Source organism: Triplophysa rosa, linkage group LG19 (assembly GCF_024868665.1).
Source record: "Triplophysa rosa linkage group LG19, Trosa_1v2, whole genome shotgun sequence".
Taxonomy (NCBI): Eukaryota; Metazoa; Chordata; class Actinopteri; order Cypriniformes; family Nemacheilidae; genus Triplophysa; species Triplophysa rosa.
The window spans coordinates 10,612,193-10,629,288 of NC_079908.1; the positions used below are offsets into that span (position 1 = coordinate 10,612,193).

The 17,096-nt window shown below is 38.9% G+C and overlaps 1 protein-coding gene across 3 annotated transcripts; it reads right to left on the bottom strand.

Moving 5' to 3' along the window:
• Positions 1-121: 121 nt before the first annotated feature.
• On the bottom strand, positions 122-15,624 carry pacs1a (phosphofurin acidic cluster sorting protein 1a). 3 transcript variants are annotated; one of them, XM_057359572.1, is made up of 24 exons: positions 14,979-15,624; positions 12,838-12,925; positions 12,606-12,692; positions 12,310-12,435; positions 11,975-12,119; positions 11,780-11,871; positions 11,429-11,512; positions 10,936-10,995; positions 9,164-9,324; positions 8,892-8,985; positions 8,204-8,290; positions 7,974-8,086; positions 7,691-7,823; positions 6,503-6,607; positions 6,116-6,222; positions 5,323-5,477; positions 4,999-5,109; positions 4,675-4,792; positions 4,512-4,587; positions 4,371-4,413; positions 4,104-4,248; positions 3,743-3,978; positions 3,031-3,150; positions 122-1,252 (listed from the first exon to the last, which is right to left on the bottom strand). In XM_057359572.1, the coding sequence occupies exons 1-24, from the start codon at positions 15,134-15,136 to the stop codon at positions 1,134-1,136; spliced, it is 2,763 nt and encodes a 920-aa protein (XP_057215555.1). In that variant the 5' UTR covers positions 15,137-15,624; the 3' UTR covers positions 122-1,133. The 3 variants fall into 3 exon arrangements, with proteins under 3 accessions (XP_057215555.1, XP_057215556.1, XP_057215557.1); XM_057359573.1 differs by having other exon boundaries at positions 4,512-4,554; positions 14,979-15,623; XM_057359574.1 differs by lacking the exon at positions 10,936-10,995.
• Between the last annotated feature and the right edge of the window lie 1,472 nt (positions 15,625-17,096).

Below are 17,096 nucleotides of genomic sequence, written 5' to 3' on the forward strand. Positions count from 1 at the left end.
CATCTCCATATAAACCACAGACATTATTAAACTTGAAATATTCCTGTCGATGTTAATAAGATGTGACCTTGAGTCACACATCAATACAAAACAATTGAAAAAAACATCGCCATCTCAATTGTAATAGATTTATTACTGCAATTAATTTCACGTTTAATGTAAAATTCAAAGTACAACACAAGAGCTTTATAGAAGAAAATACACAATACTGACTCTTGACATGTTGAGCAGGTTATCAAAACAACCACGAGTGTACCGCAATAACTGTGTACATGCACACTAACAAGATTTTGAAAGGCAATAATGGTACACAATTTGCAGAAATGGTCTTCTTAGGTCACTTGAAAGGTAAAAATGAGCATATTATCAGTTATCAGAACCCTTATTATTAGATCATCATGTTTTAAATGGAAGGCATCGGGGAGGTAGAGACCAGTGATGAACTTTAGTCATAGCGGATTCATAAATTCACAACGTTTGAGAGACTGAACTCAGAAACCACAGTGGAGTGGGTTAAGTGTCAATAGCAGCTTAGACAAACCCTGATATAACTGCACACTGTACAGTACATACATGCTTTTATTACAACATAACAGATTCACATAAGCAAATAAATGTGTATTTCTATACAGGTGCACCATAGTATACTTCATACACAAAATATTTTTTAAATATCTTAAAGGCTTTTCTTTTACCGAAAAGGAGCTTTGGATGTAAATTATTCAGTCAGATAAAGTGTTATTGAGAATTATTAGATTCAACTACTACATTTTGATAAAAAATAACCATACATCAAAGTAATCTGACCAAACAATATTGAACTCCTAATAGCAAGTGCTATTTAAATGTAAACAAAATATTGGGATTTTATTGCGCGATACATTGAACAACAGACAAAACATGAATAAAAGGTTCATAAATAGCATCCCCAGCACATGTTTTATCTTGACTGTTGGCTGTTCTGACCCTTTCAAAAAGCCAAAAATAAGATTAAATAATCCCGCCAACCACCGACAGTTTCTGCTGACATCTACAGTATGATCACTTCAAGAAGAACAGCTGGTCCTCTGTTCCGTCTGAAGCAGCGTCAGGTGACTCAACATTGCCACGGATTGGCTGATGTCAAGAGGTCACTAGGAGGAAGGTTTGTTGTAGCCGAACAGCCCCACAGGGATGTACTTCACATGTGTAGGCCACTGAGATGCCAGCTGGAAGAACTTCACATCATTCCACTCCATTCCATCTACAGATACTGAGACATCACATGGGCCATCCCATTAGTGAAGCAGTAATATTTGACCAACCGGACCATAACTATTACAGACATTATTAAAGGTCAATGGGTATGGGTGTTTCAATGGCCAATTCTTACAGCGTAGACTAGAGAGTAGAGGTAAAATGTAAGAAAGAATATTAATGTTAAAAAATGTTAGATTTATAGATTAAAGGGTTGTCCACACAGCATGATTATCGTCCCGGTGTGGACAAGCTATAAGGGTGCAATACATAGGCTGAGTGCAGTAGTAGCTTATGTAAACATTGCACTGTGTGGAAATTTCGACTGATCAACATTGACTCCCAACCAATTACACGAGCTTGGTGGGGCACTTTTTGTTTATTTGACCAATGACAGATAGGAGCAGTCAGGGCCTGCCCAGCCTCTGGTAGTGCCCTATAGGCAAGATTTTAGATTGCGCCCCCTATACAAAATGAATTAATTAATTAATTAAAACATTTGAAAATTTGACTTTTTTAAAAGCAAAATTCGTATTTATTTTAATATAACATGAATTGTGATTAACATAAATAGGCAGTAAATAAATAACAACTAAAAAATATTTGTAATAAAATTGTTGTTAATTACCTACTCATTGTTTGAAAATAATGCTGAAAATGAAATAAAAACGATTGTTTTCTCAATAATACTGTATTTGAATATTAAAGCTCATAAAATGAATATTTAATTATTATTATTTAGATAAAGGTTAATAAGAACGTTTTTTAAAACATTTTGTCAACCTCTGCGCAAATGCTGTAGGGACACAAATAAAAGTTTATTGTATTGTTTTGGATTTTCTTAAATAAATGGGCTAGTCACAGTGCCAGTAAACACACTTTGCAGTTCACTTAGTTGAAAGCAGTCAAAAACAGCATGCAGTGTCAGTGTTATCAGTAAAATGGTTCAAAATAAGCAAGCCGCTCTGAGCGGGATTCGAACTTAAAACCGGTGATAAGTCCAGCAAGGTAAGCAGGTGTGCTAACAACGGGGCCACAGGCACTAACGTAAGTTGTTGGAGCATCTCTTGAAGTCATGGAGTGAAATTTACCTGCACAGATCACACTAGCTAGTTTCCGTTACACATGCATAATTAATGCGTTGAGATGATTCATTATAATCGCGTCATGATGCAAGAAGCTTTTCAAAAAATTTTGGCGCTCTCGCCTCGTGCCCCTCCGGTCATTTTGCGCCCTAGGCAACCGCCTATGTCGCCTACGCCACGGGCCGACCCTGGGAGCAATGTTCAGAAACTTTCTTTTCTCAGTTGTCAAAAAAGGAGCGTTGTTTTTTGTATTTTTATTTTTTTGTGACATATATTCAGTTTTATTGAAGTTTTATAAATGTTTTGAATTAGCTTTTATTTTTTTTATTTTAGTTTAATTTTTAGCAATTTTCTTATTTGTCTATTTTTGTGTTGGTATTTAAGTTGATTATTATTATTTTTTAGTTGTTTTGTATTTTCAGTTAATAATTTAAGTGACTCAATTTAAGGTCACTGTCCTCCCGAAACCTTGTATGTCCAAATTCACTGTTTTTCAGGAAATGGACAACAACACTAAACTTTTTCAATGATTGTCAAAGTTGACAAGCACTTTTTAATGCTTTTTATTGGTTAGATATTTGCAAAACCCAGTGACAAACAAAGGATGACTAATGATAATGATTTACATACATTTACATATAAAAATGATGAAATATGGAGAAATAAGGTTTCAGAAGCACAGCAGCGTGATGCAAATGTTCATCTGTACCTCTTAGACTTGTTTGTTGATTCTTGGCTGAGCAGATAAGTCTGGTGATGCCCTCAATGATCTGGCTCTTTGAATCGATGTCTCTCTCTTTTGGCTTCTTGCCCAGAAAGATGGTCGGCACTGGAGACAGACAAAATAAGCTATGAAATGTGTAGAGAATCCAGAAAAGCTTGAGAGAGAGAAGAATGCAGAGAGTGCGTGGATGAGAGAGAGTGCAAATGTCAACTGCAGGGATGGAAAACAGCGCAGAGAAGCAACAAAACACTGAGTCCTCTAAAGCAAAAAATAACACAAACCGGATTACAAGTGAAGCCTCTTTACAGCCTGAAGCAGCATTACAAACCATTACCATTACACCGCTGTTTTTTCCACATCAACTCATGAATCTTCATCACATTACATATTGACGTACAGTAACATTCACCTTTCAGTAAGTACATACTGCAGGGTTCAATGTGGATGAAAACACACCCTGCATTATTCAGTATGGATATAAATGTCCTAAACCATTGTGCTGTCCATTAGTGAGTAAATAATGGCTCTGTTTTTATGTCCATTGGTCTTTCTACTGAAGCACATGTAATTGCCGCCTATGTAGAGCATTCAAAAGTTGTCACTTATGAGGTTCCATAAAGACAATAGGATGGTTGTAAGCAGTAGTCATCGAGACACAGATTTTCATCGATCTATAATTTCCTGTATATCTTCTCACCTTTCTTGTTCTTCTCCTTGGTCACCACAGTCATGGACATGGTGTTGGAGCAGGCCTGGAGCTCAGATGAACCAGAGCCGGATAGCCGGCTGACCTGCAAGGACCTAAAAGCACATTTCAGTGTGTGCTTGCCCGGGTCTCTCCGCTCTCCATCTTTGCGCTTCTCAGGCCCTGAAGAAACCCAATAATCCACCTGCAGCCCAATAGCATCCACCCCATGAGACATAATGGGGCTCCTACATAACAGAATTGATTGAAACAGAATTAGTTTTGAATGGATACGATCTTCAAAGTGATGTAAGAAACAGGTATAGGTGTGAATATTTATGTACAGTTTTTAATTATTAGACACCACGCGCACCCTAAAGCAGCCAATCCACTGCTCAGGGATGGTGACGGCGGAGGCGTAGCAGAGTCTTTCATCATCCCAGCAGGGGATCCATGAGCGGGAGGAGACGTGGAGGGAACCGCCAAGCTCAAAGCCAAACCATCCTCACCATCTCCACCTAATAGGGCCAGATATACAGATATTAGATACAGCAAAACAAGATAAAAACACTAAGACATTCATTTTTGCGGTGTAAATTAATAGTGAATATTCTGCAGTTAAACTCCAGCTGGTGCAAACCTGAAGATCCTGGGCTGGGCTCCACCAATCCCACCTTAACTATCTGTTGCAAGGGAAAAGAAAACACGTTTCCATCAGCGATCAAATCTCAATACACTCGTGTGATAGCAAGAGCATAACGATAATTGGAAATCTACTCACACCAACAAAAGGAACAAAATTTTGGCAGGAGTCATCATCTTGCCTGGAAATGTAAAAAGCAGCTGAAACGACTTGACTGCAATGAACATATTAAAAATGAATAAGGCTGTAAAATTTAACAGCAAATGCACTATCAGCCCAAATGCTTGTGCAGCAGTCTCACGTCTTGTGCTTGCAGGTCAGCATGGCCTCAGCGATGGGAAGCTGATGGGTAACTGTGGAACCATTGATGTACTGAAGAATTCGTCCCAACACATCCCCAACATCAGAAGACGATGACACTGAACATACAAAATATATATCTTAAATGCCAAAGCGGCTGTAAAGAAATATTTACACGACTGAATATTCTCAGTTCACCCACGATTTTGGACACCGAGTAAAACTCAACCTAGTATTGTTAAACACTGCTTTTCCACAGTCATTGATCAGATAAAAAAAGGAACCCAACACAGTGATGTCTAACTACATGTAATGCATTACCTACCAGACTGAGGTGGCTCAATACGGCTGAAAAACTCTCTCCACGAGCTGTCCAGGAAGGAAGAACTGTAACGGCTGTCCAGAGAACCCAGGTGTTTGGCCACAGGGTGAGAACCTGGGAAGTCATTAAAAACATTTGTGAAGTACGGTCGAATTGAATATGCATGAGGATAGCTCATTTACAATGTGCATAAATGAATGTTATCAGTCTCAAATATCTTTGAAAAAGTGCAGCAAGCGTTTCATAATAATCACAAATGACCCAACCGACCCACTTAGAGCTAGTTGACAGTATATTAAGAATATGTTAGAAGTTCTGAAAACACACCTAAAGGAACCACAAGGAACTTCATGTGGCTGAGCCAGTCGGATGTCTTGTTGGCGAGCTGAGAAACGAAAAACCTCAAGATGGCCCCGAGGTAGCTCTGACCTCCAACAGAAACAACCTTTACCGGTTTGGGCATGATGGAGTTACAGTTGCAGCTGTGGCCAGAAATAAAAAAGAATACATTTAAAACTTAAAAATAACTAAATACATTTTGAAATATTTAAGTTAAGTTTTTAACTAAATGAAACCCCTGGGCATAACAGTGCCTGCAGAAAAAGAAACACTCCTACTGACTGAATTTAGATCAACAATATGATTCATATTAAAGGCACAGTTCACCCAAAAATAAAAATTCTGATTGTTCTGATAAACACACTCACAATATATTTGAAATATATTTGGAAGAATGCTTCTAACCAAACAGTTCTGCGTCACCATTGACAACTATAGTAAGAAAAAATTATTTGTTCTGTTGTACACAAAAGAAGATATTTTAAGAATGTAGGAAAGCAAACCGTTCTGGGGCACGTTTAATTGTAATTTTTCCTACTATGGTAGTCAAGGGTGGCCAAGAACTGTCTGGTTATAAGCATTCTTCCAAACATCTTTCTCTGTGTTCATCAGAATAATGTATACAGATTTGGAACAACTTGAGGGTGAGTAAATGACGACAGAATTTTTTTGGGGGGTGAACTGTCCCTTTAAGAACCATGAAAAATATTTACTGTCAGTACAGATCATGTCAGTTCACATTTGTGTTAATATGTACAGATTCTGCCACGATTAGACTTACAATTTCTGTATGCGTGTGAGCAGGGCGGAAAGGACGGCCTGGATTTCTGATCCGGAGCAGGTGCAAACCACCGGGAGCTTCTGAGTCTGCAGCAGTTCAGAAACGTACTACACACACACACACGCACGCACACACACACACACACGCACACACACACACACACACACACACATAAACAGAGTCAAACAAACGCTCTGCAGTAGAACCTCAGGACTGATAAAAAGATAATACAGACAGGTCCGGTCTTGGAAGCTGATTGGTCAAAATACAGCTGTGCTATGATGTAACGCATGTGTCTACCAATACTGCTGCGCATATCGCTGTGCATCAACTACAGAATAAAGATATTATTATGGTTATTATGGAAGTTAATGGGTTGGTTGCTACCTGTCCTTGCCAATCGCTGCAATTCACCAGGATGAGACTGTCAGGAAGAGTGCTGTCAGACAGCAGAATCTGATTGAGCTGGTCATACACTATCTTTCTCGGCATCTACACAAAAAACATCATGACTGAAAACATCTCGTCCGTCCTCATTTTCTCACAGCACTGACTGTAAAAATGTTCCCCCTGGTTGTTCCAAATCTGTATTCATTTCTTTGTTCTGATGAACACAAACAGTTGTATTGACTACAATAGGAAAAATGACAATGGTAGTCAAAAGTGCCCCAGAATTGTTAGCTTTCCTACATTCTTCAAAATATCTTATTTTGTGTTTAAAAGAACAAAGAAATTTATAAAGCAATTTTTCCTACTATGGTAGTTAGTGGTGGCAAAGAACTGTTTAGTTACAAGCATTCTTCCAAATATCTTTCTCTGTGTTCATCAGAACAAAGACATTTATACAGATTTGGAACAACTTGAGGGCGAGTAAATGAAGACTGCCCACAAACACATACAAGTGAAGGGAAAAAGCATAATAACATTTACATATCCAAACGGATTTCACAACTTTTACGGATTTTCACAATTCGTCATGATATTTATTTTTTATTGACAATAAGTTAATATCTTATCAAATACACATTATAGACCTAGAGCCATGCCGGGTAAAAGATCTACACTTTTACTCCCGTATCGTGGATGACTCAGAATCATCTATTTATGTCTCACTAACAGCACGATTTTCACAAACATTTGATAAAGAGCAGATTGTAAGGAACAAAAATATGGTTTAGGGAAATGTATCAAATATTTAATGTACTGCAGGAGGGATTATAAACAGTACTTCATCATAATAGCTCTCGAGTATGTTTTTACAATCCTGCACAGAATGAAGTGCTAGATGGACCAAATCATGCCAGATCCAACATGGAGTTACATAAGGAGAATTACCACCCACTCTCTCTTTCTGTCTCTCTCTCTCTCTCTCGCCCACCAAAATCCTCCTGCACTAATCCTAACGCAGAGCCCAAATGAATCACCATATTCTCCGCTTTGCCCTCTCCTCCAAACACAAACCGTTTCCCGAGCAGAAAGCCCTGGGGGTTATTGATTGTTCTAAGCTTTAGGCAGAGTACCTTAAGGACAGTAAAGCTCATGGCTAAGTGCTTGCTGTGTGTATAAGGATGGTACCTGAGGGGTAAGGCTGAGCTCGGGGGATCTCTCGCTGTCCGAGCTGTTTGTGCGCTCACTAAGCGGTTTGGACAGCTGTCTCTCTTTCATAGGGGTCCCTCGCTTCGGTTTGGGTGTGTGACCACCATCCAACCTGTGGAGAATTGTGCTTATTTATTGCCATCCCTTCATCTCAACACGTGTACAACAATAAGCAGCCTTTCAATTAAGATACTTTACACAAATGCTATGACGAGAATCAACAATGAAATACGGCAAGTTTTGCTATGCGTGTGACACTGACCGGGGTGATGGCATGTTTGTGCTATTGCTCCTCTGTGGGGTCTGGGGCCTCTCGGCCACAGATACAGTGATGCTCGGGGTCCCGTCCCCTATAACCTCCACTTCACTGTGTTCCTGCAGCGCGTCAACAGCTCAATAAATACTAGCCCACAGGCTCACAAAGGATCAAAGAGGTATTACTAGAGAATAAATGACAGAGTGAAATGATGGGGAGAAGAAAACGATCAATACCAGCGTGTCCATCTCTGAGAAAACATCGTCCAGGTGTGAGCTGGGGGAACGCTGGATTTGACCACATTTTCCAGGCTGTTCACCCCTCTTCAGGAGACAGCGTGAGGAGAGAGAGCGAAATGACGAGATGTGATTTAGTAAAGTGAACAGGACTCTAACCACTAGAAAGGGCAGAGCCCTTGAAGAAGTTTTCAGAGGGGTACAGTCACATATGTGCACATGTGGAACGCCCTACAGGAAAACATATGTCTGATATGTTGTAATAATCTGCAGTGGATTCGTATATTTTAAAATTAAATAAGTTTAAATGTCCAGTGAAATCAAAATTGTAGTATATGTTAGCCTATAGGACATCTATAGACAGTATATTGGACACATCTGCCTGGCCCGAAGTTAACTTCCGGTCTGTGTTTGGTTATAATATAACAATTTATTTGATATGTCATTTATATTAATATTAACTCATATGAATATTTTATTATACAGGGTATTAATTGTGTTAAACTGAATTAAAACTATTAAACTAACTAAACTAACTAACTAAACTCAACAGTTATTGATTCTTTGCGGAGGTCTATCGGAAGTTAAGTTTGGGCCACATAACATTTGTTTATGTTGTGGCCGCTGAAACCGTCTATAAACTTGTGTTGACAAAATTCCCATTTTAGCATTCAAAACAAATACTCACAGGGCTTAGTTTATCTTTGACGAAGCTGTACCTGCTATGCAAGCTACCAAATTCTGTCTGAGAGCTGGACTGTGACATGCCTTCAAAAAACGGCCTTAAAAAAACAAATATAAACAAACACACAATGATTGAGGGTCAAAATAAGGTTAGATGTAGTTAGACAATGTAGGCAGTTTGCTTATTCAAGTCCTTTTGCAATGAACCACAAATCACCAAATCAGTTTCTGTAAATGGGTACAATCAGAGTGTACACTAGCTAGGGAACGCTGTACCTGAGTTTGGGTTTGGGTGTGCTGATAATACTGTCAGTTTCCTCCAGCTCTGGTCCGCTGTCATTGGGGTTATACATCTCCAGACTGTCATAGAGCTCATCCAGATCCTCTTCCACATCACGGATCTGGTCCTGGGACACATGATCCAAACCAAACCCTACCTGCATGCATAATATTAGCCATCAGACGCACATCAGCAGTGGAACTGTGCTACTGATATAACTGAGGAACAGATTTTTTTTAATGATATGTTACTTGTTGCATCATATTATTAGTTGCTCCTTCAAATATGTAAAGCATGTCTTTATGCATAAGCATTGTGGAAGTTGCTGTAGCGTATGGCATTTTAAAGAGTGTGTCAAGCTTATCAGTGACAGCATGACTTAAGCACACCCTGTCATTAATGTTTAAAATGTCAAAATACTGCCTCAGTGAAATCCAGTTCTACTTGTTTTTTTCTTCTTTTTTGTAGAATCTGGGTGAATGTGTTTCTTCAGAGCAATGTTACTTCCATAAAAAGTAACAGGTTTAATTACTTTACATATTACGTTTCGCAATACTGTAACGACTTTTAAAAGCAACAGTTCCCAACAATGCCAATCAGATTGTAATATGTAAATTAACTAAGTTTACTGACCAATGATTGAAGTGGAGTAATAATAATAAAGTTTATCCATCATTAGAGACTTATACTGCGCTCCAGACACCTCGGATTTAGGATATTTCAGACCTGGAAATAACGTCTAGTAACAACAAAAGTATTCAGTAACATTAAAACATAAATGTTACAATAATATAGTAACCTTAAAACATTAAAAATATTTTTAACAATAAAAGAGCAATTATTATAAGTTATTTCCAGGTTGAGGTGGGAAATATACTAAATCCGAGGTGTCTGGAACACATGTTTAGTGGTGGTGGTAATGGGAAAAAAGCAATCAAGTCACGTCAGAAATCCAAAATGTACGAGCTGATCAAGAATGAATGGCACCACAAAGTCATAAACATGAAAAGAAAAGTTTGCCAAGTTGGGGGCATGTCAGTGAGAAAACATTGCAAAAATTATAAGTTTTTGAAATTGTAAATTTTTCCCTCAGAATCTAGAAGCTTAGCATTTTAATGATTTTGTGATTTGCATATGCAGAAACAAGCAAGCAAGCAAGCCAACTGATTTACTATATGTGACCATGGACAACAAAACCTTATGGGTCTTATGGGTCAATAGTTCAAAATTGAGATTTTCATTGATGTATGGTTTGTTAGGATAGGACAATATTTGGCCAAGATACAACTATTTAAAACTCTAAATACGGAGAAAATCGCCTTTAAAGTTGTCCAAATGAAGTCCTTAGCATTAGTATTACTCACAAAAATAAAGTGTTGATATATTTACGGTAGAAAATGTACATAATATCTTCATGGAACATGATCTTTATTTAATATCCTAATGATTTTGGGCATAAAAGAAAGATTGATCATTTATTCCCATGCTACTTAAATCCGGTTTTGTGATCCAGGGTCACATATACAGTGTAGAAAAATATTTGATATGCACATGCATTAACGCTGTGTTTATATATATTTTTATATTTTTATTAATAGTAGGTACACTGCCATCTTGCTCCAACCAACGACTTGTATACACCGGATGTCATAATTACTTTTCCCCAACCCGTCACTACAAACTTCCCAGAAAGCTTCAAGCAGAATTGGTAAAAGGATGAAGAAAAACAACGAGACTACAAGCGCATGAAAGCAAAGGCCGCAATTACCTCATCAGACACTTTGAACCATTTAACCAGCGCCATGAGCTTCTGTTTGATGTTGGGTTGCTGGATTTAAAACACAAACACCTTGTTAGACAGAAAACGGAGGAGTCAGAAGCGACAAAAGCTAACAGACGCAAATTACCAGCGTATCTGGCTGAGAAACAGCAGGAAACAAAAATAGCAGCGAGCGAAGAGGGAAAAAAAGCTGTCACAACAGGCAGTGATCTGGCACGGAGACCACAGACTGTCAGCCAGAGCTAGAAGACAGAGCTCATAGGAAAACAAAGCAGACTCGTGATGGCATCTGAGAGGAGGAAGCAGATAATGTGCTCAGAAGCCTCCTCCCTTGAGGTTCAATATGACTGCAAGAATTTCAGCATCTGCCGCTAAAGAACGTCAGTGACCCGAGGTGTAAACATGCAGTTGTTTGGGTCAACATGGATACACAGTGTCGGTTCGGTTCTCCATTTGCTATTCCTGCATTGATGTTACTTACGTTAGCTCTGCTGATGGAGGCTGTGGAGGGTAATTTACGACGAGGTTTTTTCTTCCTTAGTTCATCCTCGTCGTCATAGAGGTACTGGCCAAAAACAACAGTACATCCTATAAAACATCTCAATGAGCATAAGAACTACAGTCTTTAACTCATTTGCATTCTTCTTGTGTTACTGAAAGGTTACACGAATAATTTGCACTTATTTGATCTGATTCTTCTCTCCACAAAAACAAAGTGCTTCACTTTGTTCACTTTACTCTCAGCATCCGCAGGGCAAGTGTGTATTTAATAAAACAGGAAATAGGCAACAGTGGCTGAACATCAAAATCAATGTTCTCCACCCACATGTACCTGCCCCTGTAGTGGGTCATCGCTGGCATCCTGCTCTGAAGAATAGCTTTCCTCTTCCTCCTCCGAATAATTATCCATGTCTGGTGAGCGATCTGAAAGAACAGGAGCCATAAAAGCCATTCAACCGGAGTGCCTTGAAGTTTAAAAAAGGATGCACTGGCCTCTTTTCTAGAAATAAAATTGTGCCGCTCTCACCAGACAGCTTGGCCTTTGGTCCCTCTGGGTCGATGGGTTGACTGGAGAGGGAGTAGACTCGGATCTCAGCGACAGGCAATGCTGTGTCTTTCACTGTTGTGTGCAAACCCAACACCTGAGCTCCTTCTGTGGGATGCTGCATCACCTGAAGACAATGAAGTTGATCAACAGGGGATGAAAATAGACAACGGTCATTCAGTACGGGCTTTTCAGGATGTAAATAATGAGCTAAATATGGATGCAAATCCGAATTATGATACTGTTGTATGATTTCAGTTATTGGATATGGCTCATCATTATGCCCTATTTGTAAACGTGCATGGATTCTTTCTCACCTCAGCCATATTAATAAGCCCTAGTGCGAGGGTCTTATAGCCCAGAATAGTGCGATTCTTGTACCTCTTGCGTCTCTGCAGCATAATCTGAAGTTTATTAGCATCCCTCTTTAAAAAGTGTGGATACTAAAGGAAACCGGAGCAAAAACATTTGACATTATTTTGATCCACTATGGATACAAAATGGAAAGGAAAAGAGCCTTAGGAGCTATAGAAAACGACAAAACAAAAGCAGAATCTATTTAATTTACAAATGCACATTTGCATTAAACTAATTGCCAGCAAACAGAGTTAACCTGAAGCGAGAAGGTCAGCTGAAGATCCGTCTCTGTAAGGCCAGACGACAGCATGATTTCATTAGACCGCAAAATACGCTTCGAGCCCTAAAAAGCCATTTACAGTCATTAGTCGCCTAAACAAAGATTAAGCACAGTTTAACCTAGTTTAATTCTCAAGAAGGATAACAATTAATAAATTAAAGATTTGGGGAGGTGGGTTGTAACCAGCAAAACGCATGTCTGCATTTACCTGAAGTTTCACAGCAATGACCACAGATGTAAGATCTCTGTCCAGCTCCTTCAAAATCACTAATTTTTTAAGAGATAGACTGAGAAGTCTGCAAGAGAAATAAAGAGAGAGGGACGGAGAGAGAGTTGGCAGCTGAATGAATGAAAATCTCAAACACATTTGATCAGGTTTACGCTACCGAGTTGACATTTTGCCCTTAAATCCCAAATGCAATTGTGGCTGACATTTCACCTGAAATTGCAGACAATTGTGACCTTTGTATTGTGTGGAATACGCAGTGCCATGATGTAATAAGCCATGAAAACTCAAATCTAAACGTGGCTTTGGTTATCAGATTCAAAGTTAAGCTATCAAACAAGTATAGAAAACAATTGGTGATGTGCAGCTATTTCCAAATAAGACATCCAAACCAAGCTCTGGTGGCAGACAAGGGACAGAATGTCCCAAAAATGGGGTTGTCCTCTGATACGTCGTTTTACAAGATGTGTTGAGAAGTTTTTGGCCTGATGTCAAGAACATTGCATTGGTGATATTAGATTAAGGCGATACATTTGAAAGTGACACAGCACTAAGGCAATGAGTACATTTGATTCCTGGGACAGGTTGTATTTTTACAAAATGGCAGAAGAACATTGTCATGAATGTAAAACACTGTATATACTGTACTATGTAGTATGACTATGACACGACACACGTAGAAACGTAATACTTGTATGCTATAATGTCTTTTTAAGCACTATAAAATAATAAGTTATAATTAATTTATGTAAGAAAATACATAGTGTATACATTTAGGAGAGTGAATTGGTTTAACCAAAAAGTGAAATCCCATGATGTGAAGCTTAATAACCACACACACTAGCAGTTTGAACCCAGTTTCATCTATGAAGTGAACCAAATTGAAACTGCAACTCATAGATTACGGGTGTAATTCACTTATAAATCGGTCCCTCTGCATTAGAGTGTAACTTAAGAGCAGGTCGACTGCACAGGCCAAAGAGGTGGGTAATGAAATTGTAGGAGGAAGGGAAAATAAGACAAACATCTCACCATGCAATGCTCTTTAATAGGACTGTCATGACACAATGTGCTACAACATCTGTGTAGATTTTTACATTTAGCAACAATCGGATGTACTTCATCAGGAACGACGAAGTAAGATTGTGTCTGTTTGTGTCATATAAATTGCGTAAAAAATTCCCCAAAACCAGGTTTTTTTAATTTTTAAAAGAGTATTGTGGAGACATTTTTAAAGAAAAAGACTAGATTAACAATTATGTTTGACTAATGCACTTTACAGGACTCTTTTCCACTTATATATCATCTGTCTGTCCATTTCTGATTCGCTTCTCGCTTACAGTCAGCCTCATTGCATCTTAATGGCCATCTTCTCTCGCATTAGGCATCCCAAAGCACCTCTTCAATTTTTTCCTATTACAATTCCTTTATGGGAGCAGCACAGACTGAATATTGAGAGCAGTGAACATACAGCCTATTCTAATGCATTGCAATGAGATGCTTTGTTTGCAAATATTGCTGTTCTCGTTACCGTTGCTTATTTTCACAGCATGAAATGAATTAAAATTTTGCTTCTGTTGTTTTTAATGGTTTTCCTACGTTACAACTAATACTACGTCTACCTGAGTGAGAACAGTAGGGTGCAAAAGAGCAGCTGTCAGATGTCTGTAGACCCCAGCCCAGGGCCCATTGTGGTGATAAACAAAAACATCTCTAACGTTTTGATACATTATTTTAAATGTCCCTTTTTCTAATCCTTATTTGAACATTTCCTAACCCCTTTACATAATGACAGTTTATGTTCTGATGGTTATCATAAAGTGTTACCATGGGAGTCAGCAGTTACCAGCTTTACATGGGGTTGGAAACGTCAACTGCATTAAAAGGAGACAGGAGTTGTGCATAAATGCACATTTTCACCATTGTAACAAAATCAAAATATCACATTTTCACCTGTTCTTGTTTTTAAATCAAGAGAAGAAGAAAAAACAGTGTTTGTCCTATTCCATGTTGCAATACTTTGTAAATGTTTAGGTAATCTGCGACTGCGCATCGTGATCTGGATTAACTATTGACTCTGTTACAAAGTAGCGCGTGTCAAGCAACATGAAAAAGATGCATACCTGGGGACACAGCTCGGAGAAGAACTGTCAATCTCCCATGTCGCAAACAAGTTCATCTGAACGGGACGACTCGAGGAGATCGTGACCGACCTGAGGGGCTGCAAGTGGGGAGATGGAGCTCCCACCGGTCGCTGCTGAATCCCTCCGCGCTCCGACATGCTTACAATCTTCAGATCTGGCTCAGTTTAGACACTCGCTCGTGCGTATCCTCTGGTTAAATGATGACACATTCATGGCACGGGCCGCTTACTTCATTTCTTCCAGCGGTGGGTTCGCGAAGTAGTGGGTGGTCAGTTCCCGGCGCGTGATCAATCGGGTGCTTTAAACGGAGCAGCAGGAAGCGGAAGCCTCTTCTTTAAAATTATATAAAAAAAGCAACGCCTCTCGGTAAAGACGCACGAATGGTCAGGGTCACAGGCTGTGAATTTTAACACCCCAGCTGCAACGCGAGCGACGCGACGTGACTATGAACTAAAACGCGTCTCGCTTTGCGGCGGAGACAGCTTCCAGATTCAGGTCACGAGCAACTGTCACAGCTGTGTGTGTAGATAACTATTTGTGAAAACATTCGTTTTTACGGTTTTTATAAAGATTATATGCTTTTTGTGTTTTATAAAAAAATCCATAAATTGTACATTTCTACTTCGCTATGTGTAGTGTAGGACTTGAAGAGTGTGTGAGGGAAACGCTCTCCTCTCTCTCTCTCTCTCTCTCTCTCTCTCTCTCTCTCTCTCTCTCTCTTTCTATCTCTCGTTTTGTAAAAAAACAGCCCACTCGAATCTATTATTGTAGTGGCAGCTCCTAAAACGCAGTGTTAACACCCACACTGGCACCGTTTGAAGTTTATCTCTCCCTGACAGATTGAAGCCAGAGAGAAGTTAAGTTTCATGGCATCAAGTCCTAAAACGTGCGGAATGTCAAGGATTAATCTAAAAAAAAAAAGTTCTTCACACTTTCTGCATATTAATTTTTACATAAACTTCAAACTAAATATGTGTCTGTTTTATTTCACCACATCTGGCCTTTAAATTATTGTGCTTCTCTATAATATTGTGTGTGTGTGTGTGTGTGCGCGCGCGTGCGTGCGTGCGTGCGTGCGTGCGTGCGTGCGTGCGTGCGTGCGTGTGTGTGTGTGTGTGTGTGTGTGTGTGTGTGTGTGTGTGTGTGTGTGTGTGTGTAATTCCACTCTCCCAGCATCACTGGGATTATGTAGGCTATTTATTTATTTTGTTGGGTGACAAGCAAGGCATGATACGAACAAAACTGGATTAAGGTAAACATCATAAAACAAGGTAATCTCATTTTCTGATGTTTGACTCTCATATGCTGTCATCATAATCCTTGAACAAACAAACCCATGTAGATTGATATCGTGTTTTCGGCAATAAATAAATAAATTATCTGGAGGCTGCAGTCTAAAATATAATCCAAAAATATCCGTCTGATTTTCTTCTCTCATGGGTTGTGGAATATGGGTGACAATTTCAAACACTGTCAGGTGACGGTCACATTAGTAAAGCTCTTTGGCGACCCCTATTGGGCATTCGTTTATTTAATCATACCACACTTGGTATGGTCAAGCATTAATCTTTAATCTTTCAACAGAAATGTAACACAGACAGACAGATTAATCTAGATAATATATCGATTATCGATATGCAATTACTGCATGTCGCATGAAATTTGTCTTTTCGTCTGTAGATGGCAAGATTTCCCAATTTTTTGTCTTCAATATTAAGATTAAACCATGAAAAGAGTTAAATTTCTTAAACTTAACTAGTTGGGGGTTGGAAATTAAAAAACTTTTTTTATTGAACTGATGATTAGTTGTAAACGTCTAATATGTGTAAATATTATTAATTTGAGAAAAACATAGCAGGTCATTGTTGCTGATTTGGTCATCCTTTGCCGCAGTCAACACATTTTACCACAGAAATACAACAAAGTAGATGAGCATTTCGCAAGCTCAGAATGGGCGGGGCGTGGTGGCCCGGACCTCGTTTCCAATTGTTCAGATAAGATTGGTCTAAATAAATATCTCAAATTTTATTTCTTCATGATGTACTGTGAAAATGAACAGACGGTAATTTTAATAACGTAATTTAATTCAGGCAATTA